The sequence below is a fragment of the Dendrobates tinctorius genome, unplaced genomic scaffold (assembly GCF_039654945.1).
Source record: "Dendrobates tinctorius isolate UK_male_01 unplaced genomic scaffold, ASM3965494v1 ptg000027l, whole genome shotgun sequence".
Lineage (NCBI taxonomy): Eukaryota > Metazoa > Chordata > Amphibia > Anura > Dendrobatidae > Dendrobates > Dendrobates tinctorius.
The window spans coordinates 3,533,288-3,551,926 of NW_027361695.1; the positions used below are offsets into that span (position 1 = coordinate 3,533,288).

At 46.5% G+C, this 18,639-nt stretch overlaps 1 protein-coding gene across 1 annotated transcript; it reads right to left on the bottom strand.

Annotated features, from left to right (window-relative positions):
- Positions 1-423: 423 nt before the first annotated feature.
- Positions 424-17,677, bottom strand: PPP4R2 (protein phosphatase 4 regulatory subunit 2). Its single transcript, XM_073569694.1, has 9 exons — positions 17,301-17,677; positions 13,073-13,154; positions 9,504-9,674; positions 7,504-7,597; positions 7,264-7,301; positions 6,513-6,587; positions 6,158-6,298; positions 5,088-5,329; positions 424-881 (listed from the first exon to the last, which is right to left on the bottom strand). Exons 1-9 carry the CDS (start codon positions 17,332-17,334, stop codon positions 571-573), a joined length of 1,188 nt encoding a protein of 395 aa, XP_073425795.1. The 5' UTR covers positions 17,335-17,677; the 3' UTR covers positions 424-570.
- Between the last annotated feature and the right edge of the window lie 962 nt (positions 17,678-18,639).

An 18,639-nucleotide genomic window follows, 5' to 3' on the forward strand; every position in this document is an offset into this window, starting at 1 on the left:
TGAGGGCGAGTACCCTGCACAATTTAATTTATATCCATTATATCTGCACTGGTACGGCCCTATGGGCGCGCTTTTGTGGTTTCTTTTATATTTGTGGAGAGGAAATGACGTTCCTATCAAGTCTTCAATATAATTAAAAAAAATAATTACAGAATTAAAGTCTAGCAGAAATTAAATTTCAATGATGGAGAAGGAACGAGAGACATTTGATTTTTTTTCATATGAAAAAAAAAAAAAACGAAAAAAAAAAACACGTAAATGAACTTTCCAGTTTTTAAAAACCTTTCTAAATAAAAAAAAAAATTCTATACAAGAACCACTGAAATGACCAAAATCAACAAGTCAGTGGTGACCAGAACCTTAAGTATTGAGAGACTTGCAGTCCTGACATGGGGAGAATAAAGCTCAGTTTCTACTCCAGAAAAAGTTTGTAATTTTTTTGTGTATTTTTTTTGATTCACAACCTGCCTTTTTGTAAAACTAAAGGTCCGCTTTTATTAAGTAAAATTTGTATACAGTGTAAAAACAGAACTGTCTGGAAAATACTGGTGTCTCTAGGTGTCAGTGGAGTTAGTCCTGTTCCATAGGTTCCTCTGCTACATCTGTCGCCCCTTCACTGTTATCCATGGGAGACTCGGGAGGGATTTCGGGGGTCTTTTCAAGAGTTTCTGGGTGCTCGGGTTCAGTGCACTCTGGGTCAGCTTTACTAGTGGAGGTTGCGCTTTCCGCCTCGTCAGTGCTCGAGCCGCAGACAGGTTCGGACGCTTCCGACTGCTCCATTTGCTGGGATTCCTCCTCGGAGGTGTCTTCAGTTACGCACACATCAGCAGATTCCTTCTCGACCTCTTCAGTCGCAGATTCGCTTGATGTCACTAAAGATTCTGCGTTGAGGAACAAATAAAGGATTAAACGAAGAAATGTGCCCTGAGAGGTTCAGAAGAAGCAGTCACTTTTGTGAATGGCAGAGCCGTGCGGGGAAAAACGGAAAGAGTGCAAAACGGACGATTCATAGGATTGGTTGGATCTAAGGATCATAACCTGATGGCACATCCTCCCAATGTATCAACCGCAAGAAGAAATGCAAAGTGTTAGAGATGGAATATACGGTTGAAACTAGAAGTTTACATACACAATATAAAAAGACATCTGCATGTTTTTCTCAATATCTGACATGAAATCAGAATAAATCTTTTCCATTTTAGGTCAATTAGGATTACAATTATTTGCTAAATGCCAGAATAATATGAGAGCGAGAGAGAAAGCGAGAGCGAGCGAGAGAGAAAGCGAGAGCGAGCGAGAGAGAAAGCGAGAGCGAGCGAGAGAGAAAGCGAGAGCGAGCGAGAGAGAAAGCGAGAGCGAGCGAGAGAGAAAGCGAGAGCGAGCGAGAGAGAAAGCGAGAGCGAGCGAGAGAGAAAGCGAGAGCGAGCGAGAGAGAAAGCGAGAGCGAGCGAGAGAGAAAGCGAGAGCGAGCGAGAGAGAAAGCGAGAGCGAGCGAGAGAGAAAGCGAGAGCGAGCGAGAGAGAAAGCGAGAGCGAGCGAGAGAGAAAGCGAGAGCGAGCGAGAGAGAAAGCGAGAGCGAGCGAGAGAGAAAGCGAGAGCGAGCGAGAGAGAAAGCGAGAGCGAGCGAGAGAGAAAGCGAGAGCGAGCGAGAGAGAAAGCGAGAGCGAGCGAGAGAGAAAGCGAGAGCGAGCGAGAGAGAAAGCGAGAGCGAGCGAGAGAGAAAGCGAGAGCGAGCGAGAGAGAAAGCGAGAGCGAGCGAGAGAGAAAGCGAGAGCGAGCGAGAGAGAAAGCGAGAGCGAGCGAGAGAGAAAGCGAGAGCGAGCGAGAGAGAAAGCGAGAGCGAGCGAGAGAGAAAGCGAGAGCGAGCGAGAGAGAAAGCGAGAGCGAGCGAGAGAGAAGGCGAGAGCGAGCGAGAGAGAAGGCGAGAGCGAGCGAGAGAGAAGGCGAGAGCGAGCGAGAGAGAAGGCGAGAGCGAGCGAGAAGGCGAGAGCGAGCGAGCGAGAAGGCGAGAGCGCGCGAGAGAGAAGGCGAGAGCGCGAGAGAGAACGCGCGCGAGAGAGAGAACGCGCGCGAGAGAGAGAACGCGCGAGAGAGAGAGAACGCGCGAGAGAGAGAGAACGCGCGAGAGAGAGAGAACGCGCGAGAGAGAGAGAACGCGCGAGAGAGAGAACGCGCGAGAGAGAGAACGCGCGAGAGAGAGAACGCGCGAGAGAGAGAACGCGCGAGAGAGAGAACGCGCGAGAGAGAGAACGCGCGAGAGAGAGAACGCGCGAGAGAGAACGCGCGAGAGAGAGAACGCGCGAGAGAGAGAACGCGCGAGAGAGAGAACGCGCGAGAGAGAGAACGCGAGAGAGAGAGAACGCGAGAGAGAACGCGAGAGAGAACGCGAGAGCGAGAACGCGAGAGCGAAAGCGAGAAAGAGCGAAAGCGAGAAATTGAGCGCGAGAAAGAGAGCGAGAAAGAAAGCGAGAAAGAAAGCGAGAACGAGAAAGAAAGCGAGAGCGAAAGCGAGAATGTTTTAAGGCATTTTTATTACTTAATGCAACGTCAAAAATTTACACACACTACTAAGATTACTATACCTTTTCTGGACTGCCCATATGATGATGTCATGTGTTTGGAAGCTTCTGACAGGTGTGTAACTCAGATGTTGCCAAAAAACCCTTGGATGTATTTTAATGCACACCTGAAACACACTGCTTCTTTGTGTAGCAACATGGGAAAATCTAAAGAAATCAGCCAAGATATCAGGAAGAAAATTGTGGACTTGCACAAGTCTGGATCATCCTTGGGTACAATTTCAAGATACCTTAAGGTGCCTCGTTCATCTGTACAAACAATTATAAGCAAGTATAAACAAGATGGGCATGTCCAGCCATCATACCGCTTAGGAAGGAGACGGGTTCTGTGTCCCAGAGATGAGCGTACTTTGGTCCGACATGTGCATATCAACCCAAGGACAAAAGCAAAAGACCTTGTGAAGATGATGGTGGAAGCTGGTAAGATTGTGTCAATATCCGCCGTGAAACGAGTACTGTATCGATATGGGCTGGAAGGCCACTTCTTCCAGGAAGAAGCCATTACTCCAAAAGTAACACAAAAAGCCAGATTAATGTTTGCAAATGCACACAGGAACAAAGGTCTTCATTTTTGGAGACATGTCTTTTGGTTTGATGAAACCAAAATTTAACTTTTTGGGCATAATGACCATTGTTACGTTTGGAGGAAAAAAGGAGAAGCTTGGAAGCCCAAGATGAGCATCAAAACTGTGAAACAAAGGGGTGGGCAGCATCATGTTGTGGGGTTATTTTGCTGCTGGAGGGACTGGTGCAAATTTATGGGCAAAGCTGACAAGGACGGTGCAAGCAAGGTGACCTACAAACCTGGATCGGTTACACCAGTTTAGTCAGGAGGAATGGCCCCAAATTCTGACTATTATGACAAGCTTGTAGAAGGAGATATGAAATGTTTGACCCAAGTCTTTCAGTTTAAGGTCAATGGTACCAAATACTATTGAAATGTCTGTATACTTTTGACTTCACAGTAAGTAATAAAAATGCTTTAAATGAGTTAGATTATACTCACCCAGCGGCGGTCCGGATCTGGTCCGATGGGTGCCGCGGTCCGGTGCCTCCCATCTTCTAACGGTGACGTTCTCTTCTTTGCTTCCAGTCGTGGATCCTGCGCAGGTGCACTGCTCTGCCCTGTTGAGGACAGAGCAGAATACTGCAGTGCGCAGGCGCCAGGAGAGGTCCGCTGCCTGCGCACTGCAGTATTCTGCTCTGCCCTCAACAGGGCAGAGCAGCGCGCCTGCGCAGGAGCAACGACAGGCAGCAAAGAAGAGGACATCACTGTTAGAAGATGGGAGGCGCCGGACCACGACACCCATCGGACAAAGACCGGACCACCTCTGGGGGAGTATAATATAACTCATTTTTCTTAATTTTCAGGTTAAACCGGGGGCTTATCTATAGCATTACAGACTGCTGTAGATATATTCGAAAAATGAGGTGACAGATTCCCTTTAAAATATTCTCCCTCTCTCATTCTGGCATTTGGCAAAAATTAATAAGTAATCCTAATTGACCTAAAACGGGAAAGGTTTAATCTGATTTCATGTCCGATATTGAAAAAAACATGCATATGTGTCTCTTTATATAGTGGATGTAAACTTCTGGTTTCAACAGTATATTATATCTAAAATCTTACAACTTTCACGCTGGCCACCAAACTTTATACAAAACTCACATTTCCTGTTCAGTAAAGAGTTTTCATCATCACAGATCTGCTACTGATCATAATACTCTATATACAGTACATTACACAGGATTCACCATTTACAATAGATGTCACTGCTCAATATAGTAATGTATAACCCAATACATAGCCTATTTTGGGAGCTGCAAGCTATGTATTGGGTTAAACATTACTATATTGTTTAAATTATTATTGTTTAAATTTTCATTTTAACAACAAGAGTCCATGCATCTATGATTACTTGCAATCAGGTTTACTTGATTGGTCTTCATGTTATGCAAATTATTTGCTATTGTATTTAATGCCTTGTCATGTTATACTATCATGTCTATTATATGGTTTATATAGGTCTCATTTTATGCATATATTTGCATCTTTATGCACCGTTATATTGTATGCCTTTGCCCAGTACATTGAAGGAGGTGAATATCAGGTTCTTATTTTAGAACCTTTTTTTTGGAGTGTCATTTATGGCTAATTTGTTTTGGCCTTTTTAATTGGTTTTTAATCTCATTCTTGTCACTTGTGTGTTCCTTTTTTGTATGTCAATAAAATTTACTATTTTTGTCATATATTATGTTACATTTTTGATTTTGGGGTTGATCGCGTCCATTTTACACACTTCTTCTTTGATTTAGTGTTCTGCGCAAATGTGTGGTCAGCAGTCCCCCGTAGATAGCTTGTAGTGCCCTCAAGTTTTTTGCTCTTTGATCTATGCATCACCCACTCACCCCCTGACAGGGCAGAAGTCATGGAGATCAGCCAATAATCTACTGTCAGCATGTTTGCACACTAAAGCAACAGATCACGTGTACAGGACAGACCCCCACCTTCTGAAGCAAGTTCTGCATCACAGCTCTCCTCCGCCTCTTCGCTTGTGGATACGGCTTCTGCGTCGTCAGTCATTTCACTGGATGACTGGCTGGAAGAAGGCTCCTCAGTGGCGGTGAGCTGCTCCTCGTCTTCATCGTCAAACTTGAGTCTCTTCACCTCATGCTCCTCTGTTGGATCTTCCTCCATATGCTTGTTCTTTACAGTACTTGGAGAACTGTCGTCAAGGGACAGGGAATCGCTGTGGAGAGAGTTCAGGGTCAAAATTAACAGCTGATTGATTAAAAATGTCCAGATGGTTTGGCCATACAGGGGGGGGTCTAATGTTGACCACCACTAAAATTAGGTCAAAACATTTGCATTGTTCAGATTAATCAGACAACACATACCGGGGAAGGAAGCAAGGCAGGCGACCACCCGATCGAGAAGGAAGCAAGGCAGGCGGCCACCCTATCGAGAAGGAAGCAAGGCAGGCAGCCACCCGATCGAGAAGGAAGCAAGGCAGGCAGCCACCCGATCGAGAAGGAAGCAAGGCAGGCAGCCACCCGATCGAGAAGGAAGCAAGGCAGGCAGCCACCCGATCGAGAAGGAAGCAAGGCAGGCAGCCACCCGATCGAGAAGGAAGCAAGGCAGGCAGCCACCCGATCGAGAAGGAAGCAAGGCAGGCAGCCACCCGATCGAGAAGGAAGCAAGGCAGGCAGCCACCCGATCGAGAAGGAAGCAAGGCAGGCAGCCACCCGATCGAGAAGGAAGCAAGGCAGGCAGCCACCCGATCGAGAAGGAAGCAAGGCAGGCAGCCACCCGATCGAGAAGGAAGCAAGGCAGGCAGCCACCCGATCGAGAAGGAAGCAAGGCAGGCAGCCACCCGATCGAGAAGGAAGCAAGGCAGGCAGCCACCCGATCGAGAAGGAAGCAAGGCAGGCAGACACCCGATCGAGAAGGAAGCAAGGCAGGCAGCCACCCGATCGAGAAGGAAGCAAGGCAGGCAGCCACCCGATCGAGAAGGAAGCAAGGCAGGCGGCCACATTAGTCAGCTGCTCATATTTATCAGCTCAGTCTGATGAATCACCTGTGAGTGTCAGCTTTTTGTTGTCCTTCTGAGTCTTTGTTTTCGCTGCCATCGGGCAAACCATTAGTTGTCATGGGACTTGAGACAGATATCTTCGGCCGGCTCAGTGGTCTCGGGGTCCCTGGACCATTAATGTTCGATCTGAAAGACAAAATATATTTCTTATACTTAAAAGCAGAGTAGTCACAGCAATGACAAGTAATTAGGAAGACTGCACTTTGGAAACACTCTCATAATGGGTGAGCGCCAGTGACATTCCTGAAGGCACAAAAGTTTCATTAGCATATCCATAGACATGTGGTTCTCACTGAGGTGTGAAGAACAAGAACTACTGACGCGGTGCGTTATTACATACCTGTCTGTGTAACTCTGGGAGTTTCCAGGGAACATCACACCGTTCATTCGGTTTATGCTAGTAGAGTTATTTTTCCTGTAAGAAAATAAACCAGATTTTAGAAAACTCGACAGACTGCAAAAACGAACCCAGTGTGCACATTTATACAGGTGCCAACGCCAAATGCAAGGCAGCCGGGTGCAGAAAGATACGTAATAAATCGCCGTCTAACTCCACAGTGTCGGCCGAGCTAAACAACGACCCTCTCTGGTGTAATTGGATTGGACTAAAGTGTGCTGGAAATCATTTCACCAAGTCAGAGTTATGGTCTGCACTCGGTCACAGATGTGATGCAAGATGATGTAGTTGATGCTCGTTAATTCTTAAACTACACAGCGGTCACATTTTCACCTGTCGTAAGACATCCATGGGACCTGCACAGACCACGAGAATTAATGGGGAACTCGAGGCCATTATAGTTTTCCCTGCAACACAGTTTCATGTACCGAATACAGAGCCCAGCAAAGAGACGTGCCGCGAAAACAGGGGAGAGCTGCGCCAACGCTTTCTCCCCGTCATTCTCAGGATTGCAGCGGTCAGTGGCTCGCTTATCAAAAAATGATGGAACACTTTAATAGTGCTGCCGCCAATCAAAGGAGGTCACACATTTTTTACAGATATACTACGAGATTTTCCAGCATCTTGGGTCCCCCGCTAAATACACGGCACCCCACAAGCATGGCTGCACTATGGTTTTATCCTATGTACTTACTCAGAAGAAGGGTACACACAGCTGACAACCATGACGTTCTGCAAAAGCAAAAAAAAAAAAAAAAAAAATGTTTTATGCATAGAACATACAGCGTACATCAGCGTTCGTAATAGGAACGACGCTCTGGCTCCCAGCTATGAGGAGATGCAATGCTGCAATGTACAGTTCCTCCATAAGTAATGCCTGGGGGGGGGGGACACAACCAACCATCACTTTCTCCCACATCTCTGGATAACTTACCTTTTCCACTCCTCTCAGAAACTTGTCTGTGCCGGTGTAATTCCTCCGGGGGTCGGTCACCAGCTCACAAAGCCGCTGAATAGTGAACGGTGTCCTGCAAGGGAGAGATACGAGGATATAAGAGTGTGTATGTTATAAGTGTGTGTAGTTCCTGAGAAAAAAAAAAATTAGTGGAGGTGCCCCATGCCGTGTAGTATACAGTGGCTTGTAAAAGTATTCCCCTCTTGGCATTTTTTGTGTTTTGCTACCTCACAACCTGGAATGTAACAGTTTTTTTTGAGGTCTTGCATCAGTTCATGCAAAGATGCCGACAACTGTGAACATTTGGTTTTCTTTTTATTGTGAAGCAAACAACAAATAGGACAAAACTAAAAAGTTCATTGTACACAACTATACACCCCCTAAAGTCAGTACTTTGTAGAGCCTCCTTTTGTGGCAATTACAGCTGAAAGTCGCTTTGGATAATGCACCATGAGTTTTCCACATCTTGCCACTGGGATTTTTGCCCATTCCTGAAGGTTTAACTGCTCTAGCTCCTTCAAGTTATGTTGATTCCTCTGGTGAACAGCAATCTTCAAGTCTGACCACAGATTCTCCATTGGATTACGGTCTGGGCTGTGACTCGGCCACTCCAGAATATTTACAAGTGTCCCCTTAAACCACTCGAGTGTTGCTTTAGCAGGATGCATTGTGTCATTGATTTGTTGGAAGGAGAACCTCCGTCCAAGTCTCAAATCAATTACAGACTGAAACAGGTTTTCCTCAAGAATATCCCTGTATTTCACGCCATCCATGTTCGCCTCAACTTGGATTATTTCCCCCCCATCCCTTCTCCCAAAAACATCCCCACAGCATGATGCTGCCACCACTATGTTTCACTGTAGGGATGGTGTTCTTGGGGTGATCAGTTGTGTTTGTTTGGAGCCAGACATAGTGATTACACTGGTGGCCAAACAGTTCCGTTTTGGCCTCATCTGACCACAGCACCTTCCTCCATACATATGGGGAGTCTCCCACATGTCTTTTTGCACACTCAAAATGAGCCACACACAAAATTTGTAAGGCTTTTTTATGCCCACTCTTTCATAAAGGCCACCTCTATGGAGTGTACGGCTTATTGAGGTCATAAGGACAGATACTCCAGTCTCTGCTTGGGAACTCTGCAACTCCTTCAGGGTTACCTTTGGTCTCTGTGCTGCCTCTGATTAATGCCCTCCTTGCCTGGGTTGAGAGTATGGTGATGTCCCGCTCTTGGCAGGTTTGTTGTGGTACCATGTTCTTTCCATTTGATGACAATAGATTTGATGGTGCTCCGGGGATCATCAGAGATTGGGATTTTTTATATATATATATATATATATATATATCCCAACCATGACTTGTATTTTTCAACAACTTTGTCCTTGAGTTGTTTGGAGATCTCCTTGGTCTTCGTGGTGTTTGGTTAGTGGTGCCTCTTGTTAACGGTGTTGCCGCCCTTCTGGCCTTTCAGAAAAGGTAAACTGTATATACTGACAGACTAGGTAGATTGCACATATGGAACGTCCCAACACTAACCATCGGACTTAAGGGAATTGCTTGCACCATAAATTTTTAGGGGCTTCACAGCAAAAGGGGTGAATACATATGCACATGCCAATTTCTAGTTATTTTATCAGATAAATGTAATTTATGCCTATATTTTCTCACTTCAACTTTAGTGCTGATGCATCACACACAAAAATATTAACAAAGGTTGTAATGTAAGAAAATAGGTAAAAAGCCAAGGGGGGTGGGGGAGTGACCATTTTCTCAAGCCCCTCTATGCAGGACGAGCCCCCCGTGCCATGCACAGAGGATCTGTAGCTGACGTGACGGAGGTATAATAGTTAGGGCATGCTAGGAGTTGTAGTTTCCCTAGATCATGAGATGATTGGAGCCACATCACTTTCTTGCTGTGGTTGCAGCTGCTCAGTTTTCTGGTTGGATTATTTCTTGGTTACCAGCAGCTTGTTACTTACCCATTAAAACCAGTTACAATCTTGAGTATTCTTTCCTTCATCTCATCGAAGGGGATGTACTCCACGTTGGGATTTGGGGGCCCTCTGGGCTCCGGTGCAGATGATCGGAAGTCGTCCATCACTGTTTCAAGCTTGAACATGAAGTAATCTTTAAACTGGGGCCACTGGACTCTGCAAAAAGAAAACAGGGAAAGCCCGTAATGAAAAATGCCCTTGAGCATAAGAATGTGACCGAATCATGTGGAACTTCACAGCGAATAAAAAAAGCAATCAAAAAACTTTGCAGAAAATTGTAAAAAGAGCTGAAAAAAGCATTTACAGCAACCTAGTAAAGTGCAGCTTTTATTGTGCCTTATAAAAATGAATGTGCACGGCGACTTAAGAATAGAAAAACATGTCAGCAAACACAGCTAGAAAATAAATTAGATCTCTGAAGTCTCATCTACACATTGCATTCTCTTCCATGTGGAAACTGACTGAACTTCAACCCCTTAACGACCTGTGTCGTGCATTTACATGATGGTCGTTAATTAAGAACTGAACCCATGTCATACCTGGCAGAAGATATACCTGCAGAGATCGAAGCGTGCTCTGATCATTCACTAACAGCAGCATGTATATCACACCATTGCCTGTGAACATGTACGTGCTGGATCCTATCAATCCGGATGACGCAAGCACTACGTAACCACGAAAAAAAGTCTGGTTACAAGATCTACTACAGCAAATCAATTGAGTATTTTCTGTGATTTTTTTCTGGTAGACTTCAAAAGTGCAGGGTTTTTGCACAAAAAAAAAAAAAAAAATCATAAGGCTGCGTTCACACGTTCAGGTTTTTACCGCGCAATTTTGCCACGAAAACGCAAAAAAACACATCCCATGCAATCCTACGGGATTCCGCAATGCTGTGCTAATGCTGCGGATTTTCCCGTGGCGGAAACGCGTAGTGGAAAAATCCGCAGCACGCTCATTCATTTGCGAAATCGCAGCGATTCCGCCCACATAGGAATGCATTATTCTGCTTACTTTCCGCATGTGGCTGTGCCCACCATGCAAAAAGTAAGCAGAACATTTGCGGATGGTACCCACGGTCCGGAGGAGAGGAGACTGTCCCTCCGGGCTCTGGGTACCATATCCCTGTAAAAAACAGAATTAAAAAAAAAATAAAAATAAATAATAATAAAAAAAATCGGGTTATATTCACCTTCCGACGTCCCGCGCAGTGTCCCCAGGCTTCAGCGATACACGCGGAAGGTCCCGTTCCCAATAATGCATTGCGATGACCTTTGCTGATGTCGCATCTCGCGATGCTGTAGCGGTCTCGCAAGACCGCGACTTCATCAAAGGTCATTGCCGCAATGCATCACTTGGGAACGGGACCTGTCGGAGCATCGCGGAGGCCTGGGGACACTGCGGGAAGTCGGAAGGTGAATATAAACCGATTTTTTTAAAATTATTTTTAACATTAGATCTTTTTACTACTGATGCCGCATAGGCAGCCTCAATAGTAAAAAGTTGGTCACACTCGTCAAACACTGTTTGACGAGTGTGACCAACCTGTTAATCAGTTCTCCAAGCGATGCTACAGATCGCTTGGAAAACGCTAGTATTCTGCAATCTAATTACGCTTGCAAATCGCTAGTTTTTCCGCGGGAATTAAAATGCGATTTTCCCGCGGAATGGAATTCCGGAATTCTCGCGGTAACTTCCGTGGGAATTCCGCTACATGTGAACTTAGCCTAAAAGGTAGCTTTCTAAAAAAAAAAAAAAAGTGATGCAAAATTACAAAAAAAAAACTTTGCCAAATAGCTTGTTGAACAATAATCCAGTCTGTTCTTTTATTTATAAAAATCAGACGCTTTGTGGCAATAAAGGGGCCTGATCGCGATTATTCGTTGCAGTAACGCCTCTGTGGGCATCACGGAAACTTGTAAATGCATTTTTTACACTTTAGAATCAGCTTCATGCATCAGAAGAGGACGCTGCATGGCGGGGAAGGGAAGGCAAGTATAATGTTTTTTTTTTTAAAATCATTTAGTACATGGTGCTCGTGGCCAATACGCCACAAGGACGCTGGGCCGTGCACCACGCCACATGGAGGACGCTGGGCCGCGCATTATACTTTTGGTATTGGGCCCCATGACCTCTATGTACGACCCTGGTGAGTAATATACCAGGCTAGAGGATACAGACAGATATATTAAAAATAAAGTTTGGGGGGGGGGGGGTTGAAGGGTCCTCTGGTACAGAGCTTGTACCCTGGGGGCCCATCAAACTCTAGCGGCAGGGGACCCGATCTGCTGCACACTGACTGACTCCTTGTGCAGTTTTCTTTTCCACCCCTGCCTGGGAAGAATCGCTGACTGGTATAATCAATCAGCACTGCTCCTTCACTTTGTGCTGCTTTTTCTATGTTGCATATAGTTAATGGTTCTGATTTCAGCCTAGCAATGGGCACAGTTTGGTGCTCATTTATTGGCCCCTTTACACAGGCTGACAAATCAACCATGGCAACAGAAAACGATGGTTAGCAGATCCTTCTGTCCCCAGCATTACATGATCGGCAGCACATCCTCAGTCTACATGGGGCGATGTGTGGCAGAAAACAATTTTGAGCTGGAATAAATCATCCGATCACTTGACAAACGAGCGTTTTCCTCGCTCTGGTGATTGCTGACATCTCGGAAACAAGGCTCCCTACAAACGCTTGTTTGCAGACTTGTTATTCTTGCTTTGCAGTTGTGTGGAAACCGCTCTATTTCCACATGCCCTTAGACATCAAAAGCAAAAAACGGCAGGTTATGTTCAGTTTTCAAACTCTTGAAATCAAAACTTGTGGTTTTTGCAATGTTTCTGCCCCAAAAAGACCTTAAAAATTTGGTGTGTCATGCCCTTGGGGGAATTTCGGTGCTGCTACCTTCTGCATGAAGCCATGCCTATGATGTTATGACCCCCACATGCTTGTCGGGATGCATGCACGATCGGCAGGAAAAAAAAAATACATCTCATACGTCTATCTCAATGGAAAAAAAACAAAAACAAACTATGATTCTTGGAAAAGGGGGAGGAAAAACCAAAAGCGCAAAAATGAAAAAAAAAAAGAATAAAAATTAATATGTAAAATTGCCCGGTCAGGAGAGGGTTAATCAGCATGTGACACTTTTAGCACCCTGTCTAGTCCATTCTTGGGACAGTTTACTAGGGCCCTGCTCACACGTGCACCGTCTCTGTTCCTGCTTTTTGACAACATATAATCGTCAGGCGATCTGTCCGTATCCGAATTAGCCCCTACAGTAGCATACACATGAATGTGTGGTCATATAAGAGGCCATCCGCAAGCAAGACAAGAAAAACCATGTCCTGCCATCATGCGCCACAACTGTTCGCAGGACGAGTTTGGTATTGCAGCTCAGACCCATTGTTTGCAATTGAGCAGAGCTGCAGTACCACCCACGATCCAGGGTCCGGTTGCTGATACCTCCTCTGCCGGCGTTAGCGAGGGGGCACGTGTCCCTGGTACACTATGGACGATTGCTGGGCACTTCCGATATAATCCCATCCCCACTTACATGGTCTCTCCGGTTTTCGCCACATGGCTCAGAAATTGATCCAGTTCTGAACACACTTCCTTCTTTCCTTTTTTTTCAAAATCTAAAAGGAAAAAAAAAACAAACTCAGCGTCAATGTTTTTTTCCCCCCATTAATCTTTTTATTGGCTGGTCCCGCTCTGCACGGCATAGGAGGGCTTCCTCTGAAAGAGCCATTGGCTTCAATGAGGCACACGTTTCATATTTTCCCCTCCGTTCGCTTCATTAAAGTCAGTGGCTCTGTCGGGATGAATGGCAGCGGATTTCTGGTATTCAGACAGGGGTGCTGAGCGGGGAATGGGAAGTGGTGTGAACTCATCCTCCTAAAACATAAAAGCACATATTACACCCCTATTTAGTATAGACTAAGGATGTACAGCAGACACAAAGCTGAAGTTATAACTCAGGATCAATTGAAAAGAAAACCATTAATGCAGCGAAATGCGACAGACAACCTATGCTGGAAACTAGATGCAAAAAAAAATAAATCGCAAAATGCACCAGTGAAACGTGAATCACGGTAGCAAGAAAGCGGAGCCTCCGCAGGTGAGATATCCACAGGAAGAATTGACAATTGTGAATATTGATTGGAAAGAACAAGGGCAGACGAGGTCATAAAGGCTATGATGTAACGTGTGAGCAGGAAGAGAACTTTCCTTCCAACACTTCCTTCTATGCGTCAGTACGGGATATAAAAAAGGTTTGCACAAAGATTAGGTAAAACTCAAACTGAAATCTGGTTTATGGTGATGGTCGGCAAGTCTCTGCTGCTCCTCCATCTGATGGGAACCAGGGGTCCCGTGCCATGTAAGAGGCACAATCACACAGGTAGAACATATCACCCGTGGCTGCGAAATCTACAAATGGTGCAGATTTATCCCAGAGTTTACCATCTGCCTTGCTGGGAAAGAAATCTGCAGCCTGAACTGCCATTCATTGGAGCTAGTTAGTAAAAAATCTGCAAGAAAAAGTAATGCTGGCCTGACCACATGTATCAGTTGGCAGTGGGCCGCACAATGCGACGGACACGTCCACTTCAGCCATCTCGCCAATATACAGGGCGTTCGTTCGGCTAAGCACCCGTGTTATATATACACGTGTCTGCGGACGGATAATTCTCTGGGAGAACAAGGTGATCGGCAGTCCAAACATCTTCCCTGAACAAGCAGTCGGCCGACGTCCCCATGCAAACTTGAAAGTGTACGGGGCCTTAACATCAGAGTCATCAGACTGGATGCAAAAACCAGCGTCCTATCCTTAATATATGAGTATAAGTTGTGCAGAGACATAACGGCACTATCGTGGTCCTATTATACTTCCATACTGGTACACAGGAGCATGCATGGATCAGATTAGCAGTGGCATGATCCGTGGTATGCCACGTCACAGAGCCGATATATAACATACTGTATTATCACCCATCCCTTGAAGATTGTGAGCCCTCGCGGGCAGGGTCCTCTCTCCTCCTGTACCAGTTATGACTTGTATTTTTTAAGATTATTGTACTTGTTTTTATGTATACCCCTCCTCACATGTAAAGCGCCATGGAATAAATGGCGCTATAACAATAAATAATAATAATAATAATAACATTCCCTTTTTGCTCCGCCAGTCTCGTGTGATAAAGTTGCAGTGCAGCGATTTTATTAATTTGTTACTTTTAATCTACCCCCCTAGTAATAGTTGTGTGCACAGTGCGTGTATTACAAGTCATCGGCCGTCCCCAGCCTCCTCTGCACCACGTGCACACACTTCTGACTAGCCGCTCCACACCGTGGACCATTAATCGCTTTCACGATGTAAGTTTTTGACATGAGTTTTGTATGGAGAACATGACTTCCGCTCTACACAGATGTGGCGAGGTGCCGGCAGTGACCGGTAAGTATTTTAACACATGCACTTTGCACATAATAAAGTCAAGTAGTTAAATAATTAAAAAAAAAAAATCGCCAGAGTGCTACTTTATCGCTTAAAAGAATCGATCATACCTTAATAGCCAATTGCTCAGAATATACAAATCCGATTTGCAGTGATACAGACGCCACGTTTTTTTCCCCCCTAGTTACAAATGAAACAAACAGCTGAAGGTTGTGACGGCAAAAAAGCTGGATTGTGCTAGTCCTGCTGGGAGGGGGTTGGGAACAGACTCCCTGGAAATAGTGCAGACAACCATCGTCCGAGTGCTCGCATAATGCCCGTGTCTCCAGAACACAGAGAGCATGCTCTCATCACACCCAGCTCCGTGCCCTCGCATCCTTCTCTCCGAGCATTCCCCTACTGGCCCGGGCAAGACAGACAGACAAAGCCAAGGAGGCCAGGAAGCTAGCCGACCAGGGCAAGTTTGGAACGACGACGTGCCAACCCGGCTTCACACAGCACGGAGGTGCAGCCATCCAAACAGCGCACAAATAAAGGGAAAACTTTTACAAACTCTTTTTGGGATGGGAAAATGACAAAACCAGAAATCAGTTCAGTGTTATTAGTTACCAAATAATAAATCCAAAAGCCTACAACAAATTTCAAGACAGGTTCCTAAGATCCAGAATTAAAGATCAGGTCAATTTCCTGCATCATACTCAAAACTAGTCTGGATACACCTTGTTAGGACAAAAAAAAACAAAAAAAAAAAAAAAAAACCACCAGAACAAATCCTCCATCTCTGCTCATCAGTGACCCCTCTGTGCATTAAAGGGGCTCTCCAGTGATGAAAAAGTAGCACCGATCCACTGATTAGGGGATCACATATCGGTGAGGGTCCGACTGCTGGGAATGGGACACTTTCACCCCACGTTAGAATGGAGCCGTAGTGTGCATGCTCGACCGCCGCACCATTAATTCTCTAAGGGGGGCTGCACTCTTTCTGGCAGTCCCATAGGGAATGAATGAGGAGTGGTCAGACATGCACACTGCTGCTCCATGAAAACGTCCAATTGCCAGCAGTCGGACCCTAGAACTTATCACCTGTCATGCTTTGGATAGTTGATAAGTTATCACTGAACAATCCCTTTACAAGAAAAATGAGAGCGGCTTTCCTAAAAAAACAAAAACAAAACAGATCTGCTCCTCAGTAGAATTTATTACCGAATCATCATTTTAGCAGCACTATAGTCTGGGACAAGGTCAGACAGACGTGAAATTTTCAGACAATTTTTCAACCGATTGTTTAGACCCAATCAATGTGTATTGCCAGAGCTTTGAATGTAGGGAGACAAATGGTTCAAAAAAAGAGACTAATATAACAGGATATTGTTTTGACACGTGTGACGGTAACACTTACTCGTTACATTCACTTAGTGTCAACCCTGATAATAAAATTTGCTACAGATGAAACGTCTGACTGTCCAATTTCTCTGGATGTGGCTGGTGCACACGTGCTCCACCCAGATACGTCACAGTTCCCTCATTTTCCAGGACCCTCAAAACCTCAACACTAGACTCACAAACGTAGTTTAAGCATTCACATCCCTCCACCTCCCTCCTCAAAAAATTCAATTTCCCCAAGCCTCTGCACTCACATCGTGAAGTCACTAAGGTACAGTACCCTCTTAGTGTCCTCAAACGGATCCCTTACCACTGTACCCTCAGTTTTAAGTTCCCTTTAACAAAAAAACTCCATGCTTGCCTCTCCCATACCACAAAACTATCTCCCCCAGGCCTCCACTGGGTCTCTGTGCACACCTCCGGGCTCGTCCCCTGGACCCCCTCGTAGCCTCTGCGCCCACCTCCTCCGGAACCCCTCGTAGCCTCCGCGCGCCCCGGAACCCCCCGCAGCCTCCGCGCGCCCCCGGGACCCACCGCAGCCCCCGCGCTCTCCTGCCCCCGGGACCCACCGCAGCCCCCGCGCTCGCCTGCCCCCGGGACCCCCCGCAGCCCCCGCGCTCGCCTGCCCCCGGGACCCCGCGCTCGCCTGCCCCCGGGACCCCGTAGCCTCCGCGCTCGCCTGCCCCCGGGACCCCGTAGCCTCCGCGCTCGCCTGCCCCCGGGACCCCGTAGCCTCCGCGCTCGCCTGCCCCCGGGACCCCGTAGCCTCCGCGCTCGCCTGCCCCCGGGACCCCGTAGCCTCCGCGCTCGCCTGCCCCCGGGACCCCGTAGCCTCCGCACTTATCTCCATCCTGACAGCCTTCCCTTTGTCCCCCATTACACACCCTGCACCCCGATAGTCTCTCCCTCCCATTACCACCACAGTCAGAGCCTGAAGAGCAGCATTGACCTTTCAGAGCCTCCTGGAGCCGGTCGACGTCCATGGCCGGAAGAGGGGTTGTCGCACACCGGCTGCCTCCCGAGCCTCCGAGCCACACTTTCACCTCCAGAACCAGGAGACCCCAACCCTTTCTCCCCGGTTTGGGGCCCCCTGTTCTGTTTCTGACAGGAATACGAGATCAGGAGCTGGCGGTCGCCGGTATCAGTCTATGAAGCAGCGGCGGAAGCAGCTTCGGGAGCGAGGAGCAAAAACTGTCGTTCAATATGGCGCCCGTGACGTCACTGGGGCCGCGCAGAGGAGGAGGAAGCGGCGGAGACGCGCTTCTCTACAGGGAGCGCCGCGGGCACGAGCACGTCAGGAGACAGGGCAGCGCGCGCGCAACAGCAGAGTGACGGGAGGAGTCAATCTCGGAAAGCTCGCTGATTGGTGTGTTCTGCAGGCCGGCTCCGTCCTGATTGGTGCGTTTTAAAATGACGTCACGGATGACTGAAAGGCTGGTAATGCTGTTTTTATCCTGTTTCTCTCCATCTCCAAGCGGTGGATCGTGGTAATCGTTGTTGGAGTACAACGACGCTCAGCATTTCTAACGATGTGGATACTTTGTGCAAACTTTTATGGGACTCTTGAGAAATGAACATTATTTGTTGCCCATAGCAACCAATCACAGCCCAGCTTTCATTTTATAGCGTGCCAACCCCAATCACAGAACAGCTTTCTTTCCTATAGTGCCAACCAATAATAGCCCTCCTGTCACTTTGTATAGTGCTCTGGAAAAATGAAAGCTGAGCTGTGATTAGTTGTTATGGACAATAAAGACAATTTTTCTTGTAGTCAATTAAGCCTCATGTTTCTCCCCAGAAAAGTAAAATATGAGGGCAGATAAAGGGGTTTCTGACAATCTATGAGCCAGACTGTACTCACTAGCTCAGAAACGTCAAGCTCTCTGCTTGCTGCAGCCAGTGTTACATGTCAGACAGACATTATTAGCTGCACTTAAAGGGGCTTTCCAGAATTGGGACACCATGTCTGTGTTTAGAATCGTACAGTTGGAAGGGACCTCCTGGGCCATCTGGTCCAACTCCCTGCTCAAAGCAGGATTCGCTAAATCATCCCAGTCAGATGTCTGTCCAGCCTCTGTTTGAAGACTTCCATTGAAGGAGAACTCACCACTTCTCGTGGCAGCCTGTTCCACTCATTGATCACTCTAACTGTCAAAAAGTTTTTTCTAATATCTAATCTGTGTCTCCTCCCATTCAGTTTCATCCCATTGCTTCTAGTCTTTCCTAGTGTTCTTTTAAAAAAAAAAACAGCACCCACCTGCCAACAGGTTGTGTCTGGTATTGCAACT